The sequence below is a fragment of the Plectropomus leopardus genome, chromosome 1 (genome assembly GCF_026936395.1).
Source record: "Plectropomus leopardus strain MGB_pleo_1.0 chromosome 1, ASM2693639v1, whole genome shotgun sequence".
NCBI classification, from domain to species: Eukaryota; Metazoa; Chordata; class Actinopteri; order Perciformes; family Serranidae; genus Plectropomus; species Plectropomus leopardus.
This window is the reverse complement of record NC_142176.1, coordinates 24,755,256-24,767,347: the sequence shown is the minus strand read 5'-3', so window position 1 is coordinate 24,767,347 and position 12,092 is coordinate 24,755,256. Positions and strand designations below refer to the sequence as shown.

At 45.4% G+C, this 12,092-nt stretch overlaps 1 protein-coding gene across 1 annotated transcript in view; it reads left to right on the top strand.

Moving 5' to 3' along the window:
• Window positions 1-12,092, top strand: part of gse1b (Gse1 coiled-coil protein b) — a 193,688-nt gene that overhangs the window by 167,948 nt on the left and 13,648 nt on the right. The window contains exons 4-6 of the mRNA XM_042501982.2: window positions 3,474-3,682; window positions 9,797-9,963; window positions 10,199-10,399. Of these exons, the coding sequence (XP_042357916.2) occupies window positions 3,474-3,682; window positions 9,797-9,963; window positions 10,199-10,399 (577 nt within the window). The remainder of the gene's footprint in view (window positions 1-3,473; window positions 3,683-9,796; window positions 9,964-10,198; window positions 10,400-12,092) is intronic.

The following is a 12,092-nucleotide window of genomic DNA, read 5'->3' as shown; positions in this document are numbered from 1 at the left end:
TGCACTGAAGAGTTGCAGTGGCTTTTGATTGGGTCAGTGGCTGAACTAAAAGGTGCCGTCTATGCAGGGACACTTGGCCGCAGCCTCTGACCACAGCTTGGTTTGTTTGTTTGTTGCTGCTAGTTGTATCTTTTGTGTGTGTGTGTGTGTGTGTGTGTGTGTGTGTGTGTGTGTGTGTGTGTGTTTGTGTGCGTGCGTGCGCATGTGTGGCTCAGCTTGAGCGGTCAAGTGTGGAGGCAGTCTGGGAGAGTGGGACTGGTAATAGAGGAGGCGATAGAGAAAGGAGCTTCACATTAATCACACACAGCTTGGGACTGAGACAGCGCTTGCTTTCTTTCTCTCTTTTCCTTGCTCTTTCCTTCTGTCTCTACCTCTTCTGTCTCCCTCTCTCTCTCTCTCTTTCTCGCTCTCTCTCTCTCTCTCTCACTCTGCACCCCCTCTCCAAACCCCATCACCACACCACACACCCCTACACACCAAGCAAGTGACAATCAGTACTGCTAATGAAGTGCAGGTTGAGAGCTGATGAGCCTGTTTTAGACTCTGGGGACGAAGGCTGTGTTTCTCTCCTCCTCCTCCTCCTCCTCCTCCTCCTCGAGCTCCCTACAGGACCAGCATGTATGGCCATCTTCTCTCTTTATAGAGCGAAAGGGAGGAGCATATGGCAGAAATTACACCAGCGTGGTGCCAATCACATGCCTCCATATATGATTTTTCTCCTGTCAGATGGCACTATCGTGTGAAGGAGGGGATTTGTGTGGAAATTGGAGTGTGTGAGGGTGTGTGTGTTGAAAATGGACAAGAGGAAATCTTGGAGGCTTGATGAAGGAAAGAAGCTTATGGACACATGACTCTCTGTTGTTTAAACAGGAAGATAAAGGGAAACATACATAGATGCACACATGCAAACATGTAACCACTCTCTCAGACATCTCCCTTGAGCCCACACTGGCTGTAAGTATTGTAAATGTGTTTATGAAAATTGCGCGTTGAGTCTGACAGATCTACGTCTGGTTGGCAGGCACCATGTTTGAAGAACAGAAGGAAAAGGAATTAGCGTGTATGAAAAGGTGGTAGGTGGGTGGTGGTTGTGTGGGGTGTTAGAAAGGAGGAGGAGGGAATGATAGAGGAATAATAGCTGTTTGTATTTTTGTGTGTTTGTGTGTGTGTGTGTGTATGTATGTGTCGCGGAGATGAGAACACAGATTCTGCAAGCTGCAAGAGGAGAATGAAGCAGTTGGAAGACGGCCCTTGTCTCTTTTATTTCCTTCTTCCCCTCACCTGCTTCTCTTCCTGCTCTCTTAATTATTTAGTCTGCCCTGCCTCTTCTCCAGTCTGCTTTGCCTCGACATGGAAAAGGAGGAGGAAGAGGAGGAGATGGGAAGAGAGGGGGGGTGAGAGAAATAGAGTGGAGGTCTGTTGCTTAGCAGTCCTCTGCCTCTTCCCTCCTGCCAGCTTTATTCGTTCCCCCATCCTTGTGTATGCATATTGTGAGTGTGTGTGTCTGTGTGTGGTGGTGAGTGAATAGGCTGTGACACTAGAGCTGTATTAAGTGTAGCTCCATTCCCTGGGCTGAGTGGGCTGCTATTGATTGGCCTAGTCTTGCAGGGGAGAGTAATGGCTCTCCGAGGTGAGGGGGGGAGGATTAGGCCACTAATTGCCATTGTGCAGACAAGATATGCCCCCCTCCCCACCACCCAATATCCCCCACCCTGTCCCCGCCACCCACTCACCCATCTGCACCCCTTATCTCTCTGCTTTCCTCTCTCCATCTCCCATTTCACCTTGCACCTCTTTTGCACTCTCACATGCTGTTTTTTTCCCGATCACCCCCATCTCCTATCATTTTTCATTTTCATGTCTCACCTCACATGTATCATCACCATCTTTTTCTCACATCTTTTTTTTTCTTGCCCCTCCTCACCCTCGCTGTGCCTGTTACCACCACTCACACATAGATTTTCAGATTTTCTCCAGACCGTCACCTCACTGCCGTTATTGATTCTTTCCATTATTTAGTGGTATTAGGTGTTTAAAAGCAGTCAATATCCTGACCACACCTATCATAAGCTGACGCTGTCAGTTATGTTGCCACGGAAACCAACGCAGGGAAGAAATGGCGGTTGGGTAAGAGATCTGTGGTTTTTTTGTTCTGATGGTGATAATTGGAGAGGAAGTAGACCTGAAACTGGCCTGAGGTTTCATCTGCTGTGGTTGCAAGTAAGCACATTAATGCACAAAAGGGCTACATGCACATGCACACACATAAGTGCACATCTCTTGCTGTCCTTGCTGCAGCAGCGAAGTGTGTGTCCCATTGAGAGGGTTGTGACCCAGTTTGACTGTGTAATGCTGTGCTCACTCTGAGCGGAGGAAACATACAGCACACTGTACTGTCAGGAGAGGAGGCAGGGGCTGGGTGAAGGAGAGGGGAAATGAGAGGAAATGAGAGGAAATGTATAGACAACATGGGTTCAAAACATAGGATAGAGCAAAGTTAAAATAAAGAAAAGAAGGAAAGACAGTTGGATAAAAAAGGACAGAAGGGAAAAGACAGTTGAGAAGAACAGACGCTGAAGCCTGTATGGGGGAGAGATAAAGATGTAAGGCTGGAAAGATGGAATTGCAGTGAAAAACGTATGTGAATGTGAGCATATCATAAGAGAGGAACTAGAGGGAGAGAAAGCGAGATGTGTAGAAAGCGAGGCATGTGACCAGACCGTGACCCTGCGCTACAGGGTTTCCCTGGAGGGCTTTGTTAATGTGGCACAGCTACAGCGCAGCAGAGAAGCTCATTGGGCCAGCTTTTCACCACCTGCTGAGTGTGTGTGTGTGTGTGTGTGTGTGTGTGTGTGTGTGTGTGTGTGTGTGTGTGTGTGTGTGTGTGCTTGCCGTACAGGGGGACTTCTGTGTGTGGCTGTAAGCGCCACTGACTGTATATACATTCAGTATGGCTATTCTCTTCCAAGCAGTGTATTCTTGGTGTGTGTGTGTGTGTGTGTGTGTGTGTGTGTGTGTGTGTGTGTGTGTGTGTCTCTCCTGCATGTCAAGGCTGTATGACTCTCACAGGGCTGCTCATCCTGATCACTGTCACTTCATAATAGGGGCCTAGGGCCATCTATCTGGCCATCTGTGTGTGCCATTATTTGTTGCTATTGTAGTGTTGCAGCCTCCCTTTATAATAATGATAATATATTTTATATAGCACTTTTCACAACACAGTTACAAAATGCTTTACAACACATTTAAATCATAGAAAGAATGAAAGCACGAAAACACAGAAAGTAGAACGAACTGAAATGTCATGAAACAGAAATGAAATCACAGAAAAATTCCCCAGTGAAGACGCTACAGGATCATCCTGTTGTTACATCTGCCTTTTTATTAATAGAGCAAAACACAGACTCCTGACTTGCCGTATGTTCTTTCTTTCTTTCACTGTACTCATTTCATTTGTCTCTGTCTTTCTCCAGCTGCGTCCTCCATCAGCAGTGAGTCCTCTCCAGTGTCCTCCCCGGCCACCAACCACAGCTCTCCAGTCAGCACACCCAAGAGGGGTCCCCTCGGTCCAGGGCCTGTCCTGGTTCCCCCAGCAGGCCACAGTGTGCCAAACACTCCACCTGTAGTCACCATTGCTCCAACAAAGACTAGCAACGGCCTCTGGAGGAACGAGGGACGCCAGGTAAAACCACATTCAAACACACATCACTCTGACCTTGAGCCTGCTTTCTTTCTTTCTTTCCTTTTTTTTCAGTTACTCTTTCTGAAGTCTCGGATTGTTATGGTGTATTTATTTTCTTTGTGTTTTCCTCTCTGTCTCTCAGCGGGCCTTTAAAGCAACATTTAAATGTTCTCATTCTGCACATCCAGCACAAGCATGCACACAGACCGGCTCTCGAGGGATTAATGGATTTTGAATACGGCCTGCAACCCATAGTGTGGCAGTACTCATTTGACATATGTACATGTGACATAGCTGGCCGGTCTACGAATGTCTGCCTCCCTCACCACCCCGTTCTCTCCCCTCTGTGGCTCCATGCGTTAAACAATGCCAGCTGCCACTGGGACGTCGAGATGACAGCCTCAACGGCAGCTAACATCTGTGCCCCTCCAGCCCCCCTCCCACTTAGCCCTCTTGCACTTGGCTCAGCCCCTCCTAAGCCCCCTCCCATCCCCAGCTTCAGCCTCACCCTCCTCACTCAAGCAGTCAAGTGCATCCTCCGCCTCATCACCCAGACACCCGCTCTCTGTTACGTAGTGGGGGAGAGAGAAAGAGGGAGAGAGAGGGAGAGCTGCTTGCTTTGATAAGGAGTGGATTATGGATTATGGCCTTGCTTTAAGCCTTCTTATCTCAGCTCAGGGCTAATTTTCGAGGCCAAGCGCACAGTTACGAACAGCACACGGCAACATGCGGAAACTCTCCAAGACAGTTTGACAGTTCCCCGGAGACGGAGAGAAGGGGGATAGCAGGGGTGAGCGAGGAGGTCAGCCAGCCAGCAATGTGTGGTAGCATTCAGGCTATTGTCCTTTCCTCTGGGCAGCCCCCCCTGACCCTGACCCTTTGTAGCTATAGCTTTTGCAAAATGACCCCTCCGCAGTTCAAGGGTCAACCTGAGCGGGGAGGGGCTGGAGAGTTGGGGGAGCTCTGCCAATGATGTCACCTATTTTTGTCATTCCTTCAGCGTAGCAAGTTTTAAAGAGCAGAAAAAGAAATGAACGGACAGAGTCCCCCTTGGTGCATGCGTTTGTGTGCTTTTGCATGTTGGTTGTGTGTGTGTAAGAGGTCAAGCTTGAATTAAAAGGGTCGCGTCACTGGGTTTGTGGTGCCTCCAGCAGCACGGGGCCACCCAGCCAAACATAAAGGAGGTTAAGGGAGGTGAGTTGGACAAGAGGTTGGGGCAGAGGTTGACGGGGGGGCAGCGGTGGGGATGCATCATGAAAACTGGCATCGTAGCATCTCCCCTATTTCTGCTGTGCCGCTTCAGTGAGCACATTCAAGTCTGTGGTCACAAAGAGCCACGAGGCCGTAAAGGACACACACATATACGCACGTCATCAAAATGTCCTTTTTAAACAAAGATAATACTGTCTGGAGTTTGCTTCAATTGCTTATCAGTGATCAGGAAGGATACATCAGGGAAGAAGGTTTGACCCGTTGGTTCTTTGACCATGAATCTTTACCCTTGTCTTCCTCTATGTCGATGATTGTCATTCAAGTTTTATGCCAATTTTTTTTCTTTTGGGCAAGATACCTCTGTGCCATGTCATCACCAACCTGTGTTTTTCTGTGTGACAGGAGTAATTTTGTGTAGACATAAAGGATTTGGTGTTGACAAGGGGACATGAACAGCCAGAAATGAAGATTTAAAGACAAAAGGAGAGTCTGAAAGAGGGAGGAGAAAAGAGGAAGGAGTCTGTTCTCTGGATCCCCTGTAAAGCATCCAAGAAAAGCTTGTTTGTTGCTGTGTGTACATTTGTGTGTCCTGCTTTCTGTGTGTTAGAAGGGTTGATTGGTGTCTCTCAGGCTGAGATATGTGTCTGTTTTTCAGAGGGTGGGGGTGGGAGGGGGGTGATAGTCAAGGCGGCTAAGGAGGGAGGGCTTGGTGCGTTGGCATTTTGCTTTAATGACTGCAGGAGTCTGCTCCCGCTGCTGCCTGTAATTGCTTTTTAATTGGCAATTTGGATTCATGGCTCCATCTGAGAGGCGTAAACGAGCGCTCTACAATGCGCAGGGTCTCCCACCCTCAGTGGGGGTTACAGGGGCCTGGCTCACACAGAGGAAGATGGCTGTTAATGGATGTGTCTTTGAGTCTGAGTGCTTGTATTTGTGCTCTGTACTTTGTATATGGCATGGTGCTGGTGAGTAGTTTGTTATATGGAAGGGTGTTTTTTGGCAGGTGGGAAAAGGTCAAAATGGGATGGCTGGTTGGATGTGTAGGTGCCTGAGTGACTAAGGTGCCTCTCTAATGGGGATGGAAGGGTCTATCTTTGTGGCGTATGTGCTTTTTCAAGGTGCTGACCTGTTACACCCACACCTTTGCATGTTTTTCTACGGCATCCGTCCGCACGCACACACACTCACACACACATGCTCAGACACACACAAAAAGGGACTGAGCTCAGGCAACAAAGACGTGCATACAGCATGACAGCCATGTGTACATAGTAGGGTTGCAAGGGTATGAGATTTTAGAGGGTCTGGTAACTGTATCAGAAAATATTACAGTTTCATGGTATCATGGTTTACATTTTTACACAATTACTATTACATCAGTGATTGAAAACAGAAGTTTTTTTTTTAGTTGAGCAACTGCTTTATTTTAATTTAAGCTTAAAACATTTTTTAAAAATAGAAGTAGGCAATCCAGGAGGAAAAGAAATGTGCAACTGCAGGTTAGATTTTTCCAGTGTTGTAGGCAAATGCACATACGATAAATGTCAGTTTTCATACCACAGTATACCTTGAAACCAGTGTATCGCTCTGACTCACTAGTACATATTCTCTTTTACAAACAACAATTCTTATTGTTGTTTACGTCACATCAGATCACATCAAAGATGGGGTTGCTGGTTTTCACAGGCAATATTAATTGTCAAAGCAGGAGGCAAAAGCTAGTCCGTTGCAAAATTGCAGCAGCGCCACATTGCTTTATCAGTGCCTGAAGTTTATTTCCTAACATGGGGGTGGAGTCAAACTACATTATGACTACCTTGTCCTATTCTGACCTCAGACTGTATCTTGTGGCTGTCCTCAGGCTTTTTTTGAACCATATACATTGCTGTTATTTGTTGTCTCTTTCTCCTCCATCATCTTGATGAGTTCCATCATTTACCTCTCTCGTGTCCATACCCAATTCTTTCTTTTTCCCTGCTGTATGAGAATTGTCATATCAGTGGCGATTAAAGTTGAAATTTTGGCTGTGTAGCACCATACATTGTACAAACTGAGCTGCTCATTTTACTGTTGTTAAGTCTGAGTCATAAAAATATCCTGAGCCAGTTGGCCTCGTGTCTTTGGACTGCTGCATTGCCTTAGTAAGGTTACTGTTACATGTTTAAGGGTTCCTGAGGATTAACATTGTTAGTTTGACACTGCTTTTTGCGCCAGTCCTTCTGGCTTCTGCTAGCAGTCCGTCATGCTTGATGGCTTCAAAATCACATAATTGAAAAATGTGTGTATATACTAGCAAGAGATGGCGCAACAGCAGAGGAGGCTCGTAGCCTTTCAAAGAGAGACGGAGAGAGCCAAGCATATATGAGAAATGTTTGTTATACAGGGCGGAAGTCGGTCTATGTGTTACTGTGTTCTGGCCAGTCAAGCATTCCACATGTTGGCCAAAATTTATTTGACATTACAAGAAATGTATGAGTGAATTTCTGGTAATATAAGTGCTAGATTTGCTCAAATGATTGAAATTATGCACAACACCCGCACTGAAATTCAGGCCCTGTTTGCTGTTTTGCAGCATTTTTGTGTCATCCTCTTATGATGGGATTCTCTGTGAAATTTCTTGGAAAGGAGCAGTTGACTCAATTTAAGTGGTAATTTGAGTCTGGCAACCAGTTGACAGTGTTTGATTCATGGCCATGATTATGAAACTATGCTCCTGTCACACATAAACTCTGTGTATAACACAGGATATTGAACAATGTGGTTCAACCCACATTTGCTTCATACCAGCTTCTGGTCATCAGATAAATACCATTTACTCAACAGCACTTATAAATAGATAATAAACAGACTGTACATGATTTTATTTCCTTAGAGGGTTCTCGTGTTGTTATGCCAGCACAGGTGGTCAGTGGAGTGTTCAGTGTAACCATAACATACATTTTCTTATTTGGTCCCTTTCCAATATAATGGTTTGATTAGCGGTGTAGTTGGGGTACAGATTGAGGCAAAGACGCGACATGGACCCACACCTCACACATAACACCTCAAACATCCTTAAATAGAGAGATGCATCGACCTATAGCATCAGTGGTGTTAGTCAAGCAGGGATGACAGCTTTGCGAAACACTGATCACTTTGTTAGGAAAGCTGTCATCAGAGTGATTATAGCAATTGATTAAATGACAGCCAGTGTGATAGAAAGCAGCTCGTCCTGCGTGGCAATGCTCACCAGTAATATGTACCTGTACATCTTTATGATGCTCAGCAGGGGATGGGCTTGAGAAATACACATACAGTACACGTGTGCATGACTTTATCTGCAGGTTTATGTGGGTTAAGAAAATAAATTGGAATAAATGTATGTCTGCTTGCCTTTCACAAATATCACGCAGGCTTTCACTATAACCTCCAGAAGGACAGCTGTTGGTAGTGTTTGACAATGAGGCAAATAAAGAAAAAGAGACTTCTTTGAAAAAGAGAGAGACAGAGTAAACAGAGAACTCAACATCTTGTGTCTCTTAAGCCACAATTTGATATTGACTTCTTTTGACATATATGAACCTCTTTTCCAGTTGGCTGCTGATTGGGAGGGAGCGTCCACCCATCTCCCTGTGCTCATAAAGCTTTGAAAGGATGGAAGTGGCATAGAGAGTTCACGGGGACAGGAGATTTAAGGGAGTAGAGTGCTTTACTGTTTAGTGAAGCACAACAATCAACAGTAACATTAAACCACTGCAACTTGGGGGCGTCTAAGAAACAAAGGGGGATGTTGGGAGTCTAAACATTAAGGCATTTAAGATTGGATGTTAGCACATGAGTGTCAGCCCGGGTCAGTGGCTGCAGAACAGGACGTGGAGGTAATGGCTCCCTAAATTGGATTTATTTTATCAGAGGCAGTAGTGAAAGAGAGGACAGTGCTGCTGTAAGGTCTCTCTGTAATCCCAGGGAGCCCAGAGGTTAATTTAGTGGGGCAAGAACTGCCTTCTCCTCTCGCTCCTCTTCTTTATGTCTTCATCTCTACACTTCCTTCTTTCCTTCTTTCTAGCTGTATCCTCTCCAACTTGAATTATTTTGCTGGAGATGAGATAACTGTTCCAGCATACGTGAAAAAATCCTGCTCATCTGTATCCCTCCATAAACAATTTCCTTGTACGCCTTACAACAGTTGTAAGTTTCTCTGTTTTGCGATTGCATTTGTAGGCAGAGGGAAACCAAAGCTTCAGAAAATGCACTCCCACTCCCTCAGCAGGATGTCTTTGTAGCTCTGAAACGGTGTATGTGCCTGCTGAGAGTGTGTGTGTATGTGTGTGTCTGTGTTTGTTGTGGGATTGGATAAGTGAGACCAGGCTTGCTGCCAAAGGGAGAGAGGGAGGTGGAAGAGAGGAGGGAAGAAAGAGAAAGAAAAACAGAGGCAGAGGGATATTGCTTTTTGGACTTTGTTGTCTTCCTCGTAGATGTTAGTGGTTAAGTTATGTTCACACACACACACACACACACACACACACGCATACACACATTACAAAGATCACAGTCATCATCTCTCTCGAAGTACTGCTGTTGTACATCATTACCTAATCGATCAAAGATGACATTTCTTGTTTACGAAGAAAAACAGTGAGCCTGTTTTTTACCACTCTTTACCTGCTTCCTCCATTTTATCATATATTCCCCACAGAGAAATGTTCATCCGTCTATTTTTACAGGGAAGTGGTTGGTGTGAGAAAGGGAGTAAAAGTGCCTGAGGTAGGAAGAGAGAACGAGGGAGGCTGCTTCACCATAAACAGGCCTATTCTTCCCCCTGTCTCCCCCTTCACAGGATAGGCTCCATGAACATTGACAACCGTGACGGTCACAGGTCTTCACGAACAATGAGTAAGACTCTCTTTCTGTATCTCTCTCCAGGCTGACTCGGGGCCTCGTGGGGCCAGCAGGGAACGTCTGGGTGCAGAGGGAAACATCCCACAGGAAAAGGGTGGCCCCTCAGTCCCTGCCCACCTCCTGGGAAACCCCTATGCCTTTGGTCTCACCCCCGGTGCTGTCATGCAGGATTCACGTTTCCAGCCCCTCAAGTGAGTCACACACTGCTCTCATACACTGTTCTCAATTCAAAAGGAAGTTTCTACATGCACTGTAAAAGTGCATGATCAATAACTCATGGATATATTAAGCTCACTGGAAAAGCCGTAACAAGTAACATTTGTCTTGGTGGCAGTAGTGCTGAGGACCAGTTAGTTATATAGACAACAATAATGGACACATACAGATCAAACTAACTGTGGCTTCTCTGTATTGTGCCCCCCTCAGTCTGCCCAGACAGTTGCCTAATGCAGTGCCCCCTGGTCCTGTACCAGAAGAGTACCTCCGTGGTTTCCGGCCCTATGCCACGACTGAGGATGCCCTCCGCATGCCCTCTTTGCCCTTGGGCCTTGACCCCGCCACTGCAGCTGCCGCAGCTGCCTACTACCACCCCAGCTACCTGCCCCACCCCTCCTTCACGCCATACAGGTAAGCCTCTCCATTAATTTGTTTTGTTGACTTGGCACCCATTTCCTTTGAGAGCAAATTGTGCAAGCCAGTGCATATGACTGAACTAAGTATTTGTAACGCACAGACTCAGCAGTAAACGCATTAGTGTATAGCTGACCTTGAATTCATGTTCCCATTGGTAAAATATTGTTCTTTATATTTTATGCAACTTGGGGGGAGGATTTCATTGAGTGTGAGAGATTTGAACAGATTTACAACTTTGATAGATGTCTGTGCGAATTTAAAAATCAGATCCAAGCTAACCAAACATACATTCTCAATAGCCTTTATTGCACAGTGATCGCCCTTTAGAGCCACTAGAGCAGCACCATGTTGCTCTTGGGCATTTTTAGATAGCATACCATCTTGGAAGCAAAAAAAACGCGATTGGCATAACATTTTACACAACAGCACGGCCTCTAGTGTGACATAACACATCAGCATGTGCAGCACTTCCTGCTCCCTATTCCGCGATTATACCTTTTAAAATAAACAGCGAGGCGGAACTACAACGCAATACTAGCACTTTGAACCAGCAGTAAAAAAAGGGCTAGCGTTAATAAAAAGGAAGTCTGTCTAAAACAAAGGTCGCAGACTTTCACTTAAAACACTTACTTTTTAAGCATAAGAGCAGGGTTTTTCATGTTGGTTGCCCCGAGTCCTAAATTACAGCTTTATGTAAACTGTTTCACCTGACATGCTGCTTCTCTGAAGCCTCTGTTTGAAAATATCCTTGTCAGCTGTGTCAAAATACTTTTAGGAGATTGATCAAAATATACATATACGTCACTATTTATTGCCAAGGGCTACAGTAATGTCATTTACAACCTTCAGAACTGCTGTAATGATGCTTTAGTGCTTGCTAGATTACAGTGCAATTTCGCATAAAACACTGCCCTTATCTGACAATTTGTTTATGGGTCCCTAATGATTTTTGCAATATGCAACAAACAAAACTCAGTATATGCTTTATTAATGAAGGGGTTGTATTTATTTTGAAGCTTCTTAAACCGAGCCAGTTAATAGCAAGACCCATTTCCTTGTCTTTACCCGAGCTAGATTATACTTATGAATAAAATATGAACATCTGAGAGAGCCATGGCTGGTTTTGCCACTTAACTCTATATATCTGGAGTTTGTTCATGCATGCTTTGTGAGAAATTACCATACAAAAATCCATGAGCGGTATGTACATCTGATATAAGACGTTTCCTGTGGTTTGTCTATTCTCTCAAGAGGAAATCTAATTTTCTTTATAGTACTTTATAGTGTTTAGAGTGACAGCCCAGTGATCATACAGAGGAAACAGCAGCAGAAAATCTATGTGCACTGTTTGCTAAAACGACATTGGTCTTAAATGTATACTACGTATGATCATGTAGACTGTGCGTTGAGACGGACCCTGCCTGCCTTGGGCTATCACAGAGGCTGCGTGCCCCTGGTCTGTCAACCCAGCAAGATCAGAGGACTGCAGCACCCATCACACACTGTGCTGTAATGGATTTAATGAGGGGATGAGCAGTGGATGTCATACACATACACAAAAACACACAGTTGTGCATCAACACACAGCACAGTGTCTTGCTAGCTGCTGTGTGGTGATTGAGGTTAGCTGACAGACGCTGCTGCTTTCTTGAAAGATGGGAGACCCTGTGATGTCGCTTCTTTGGGA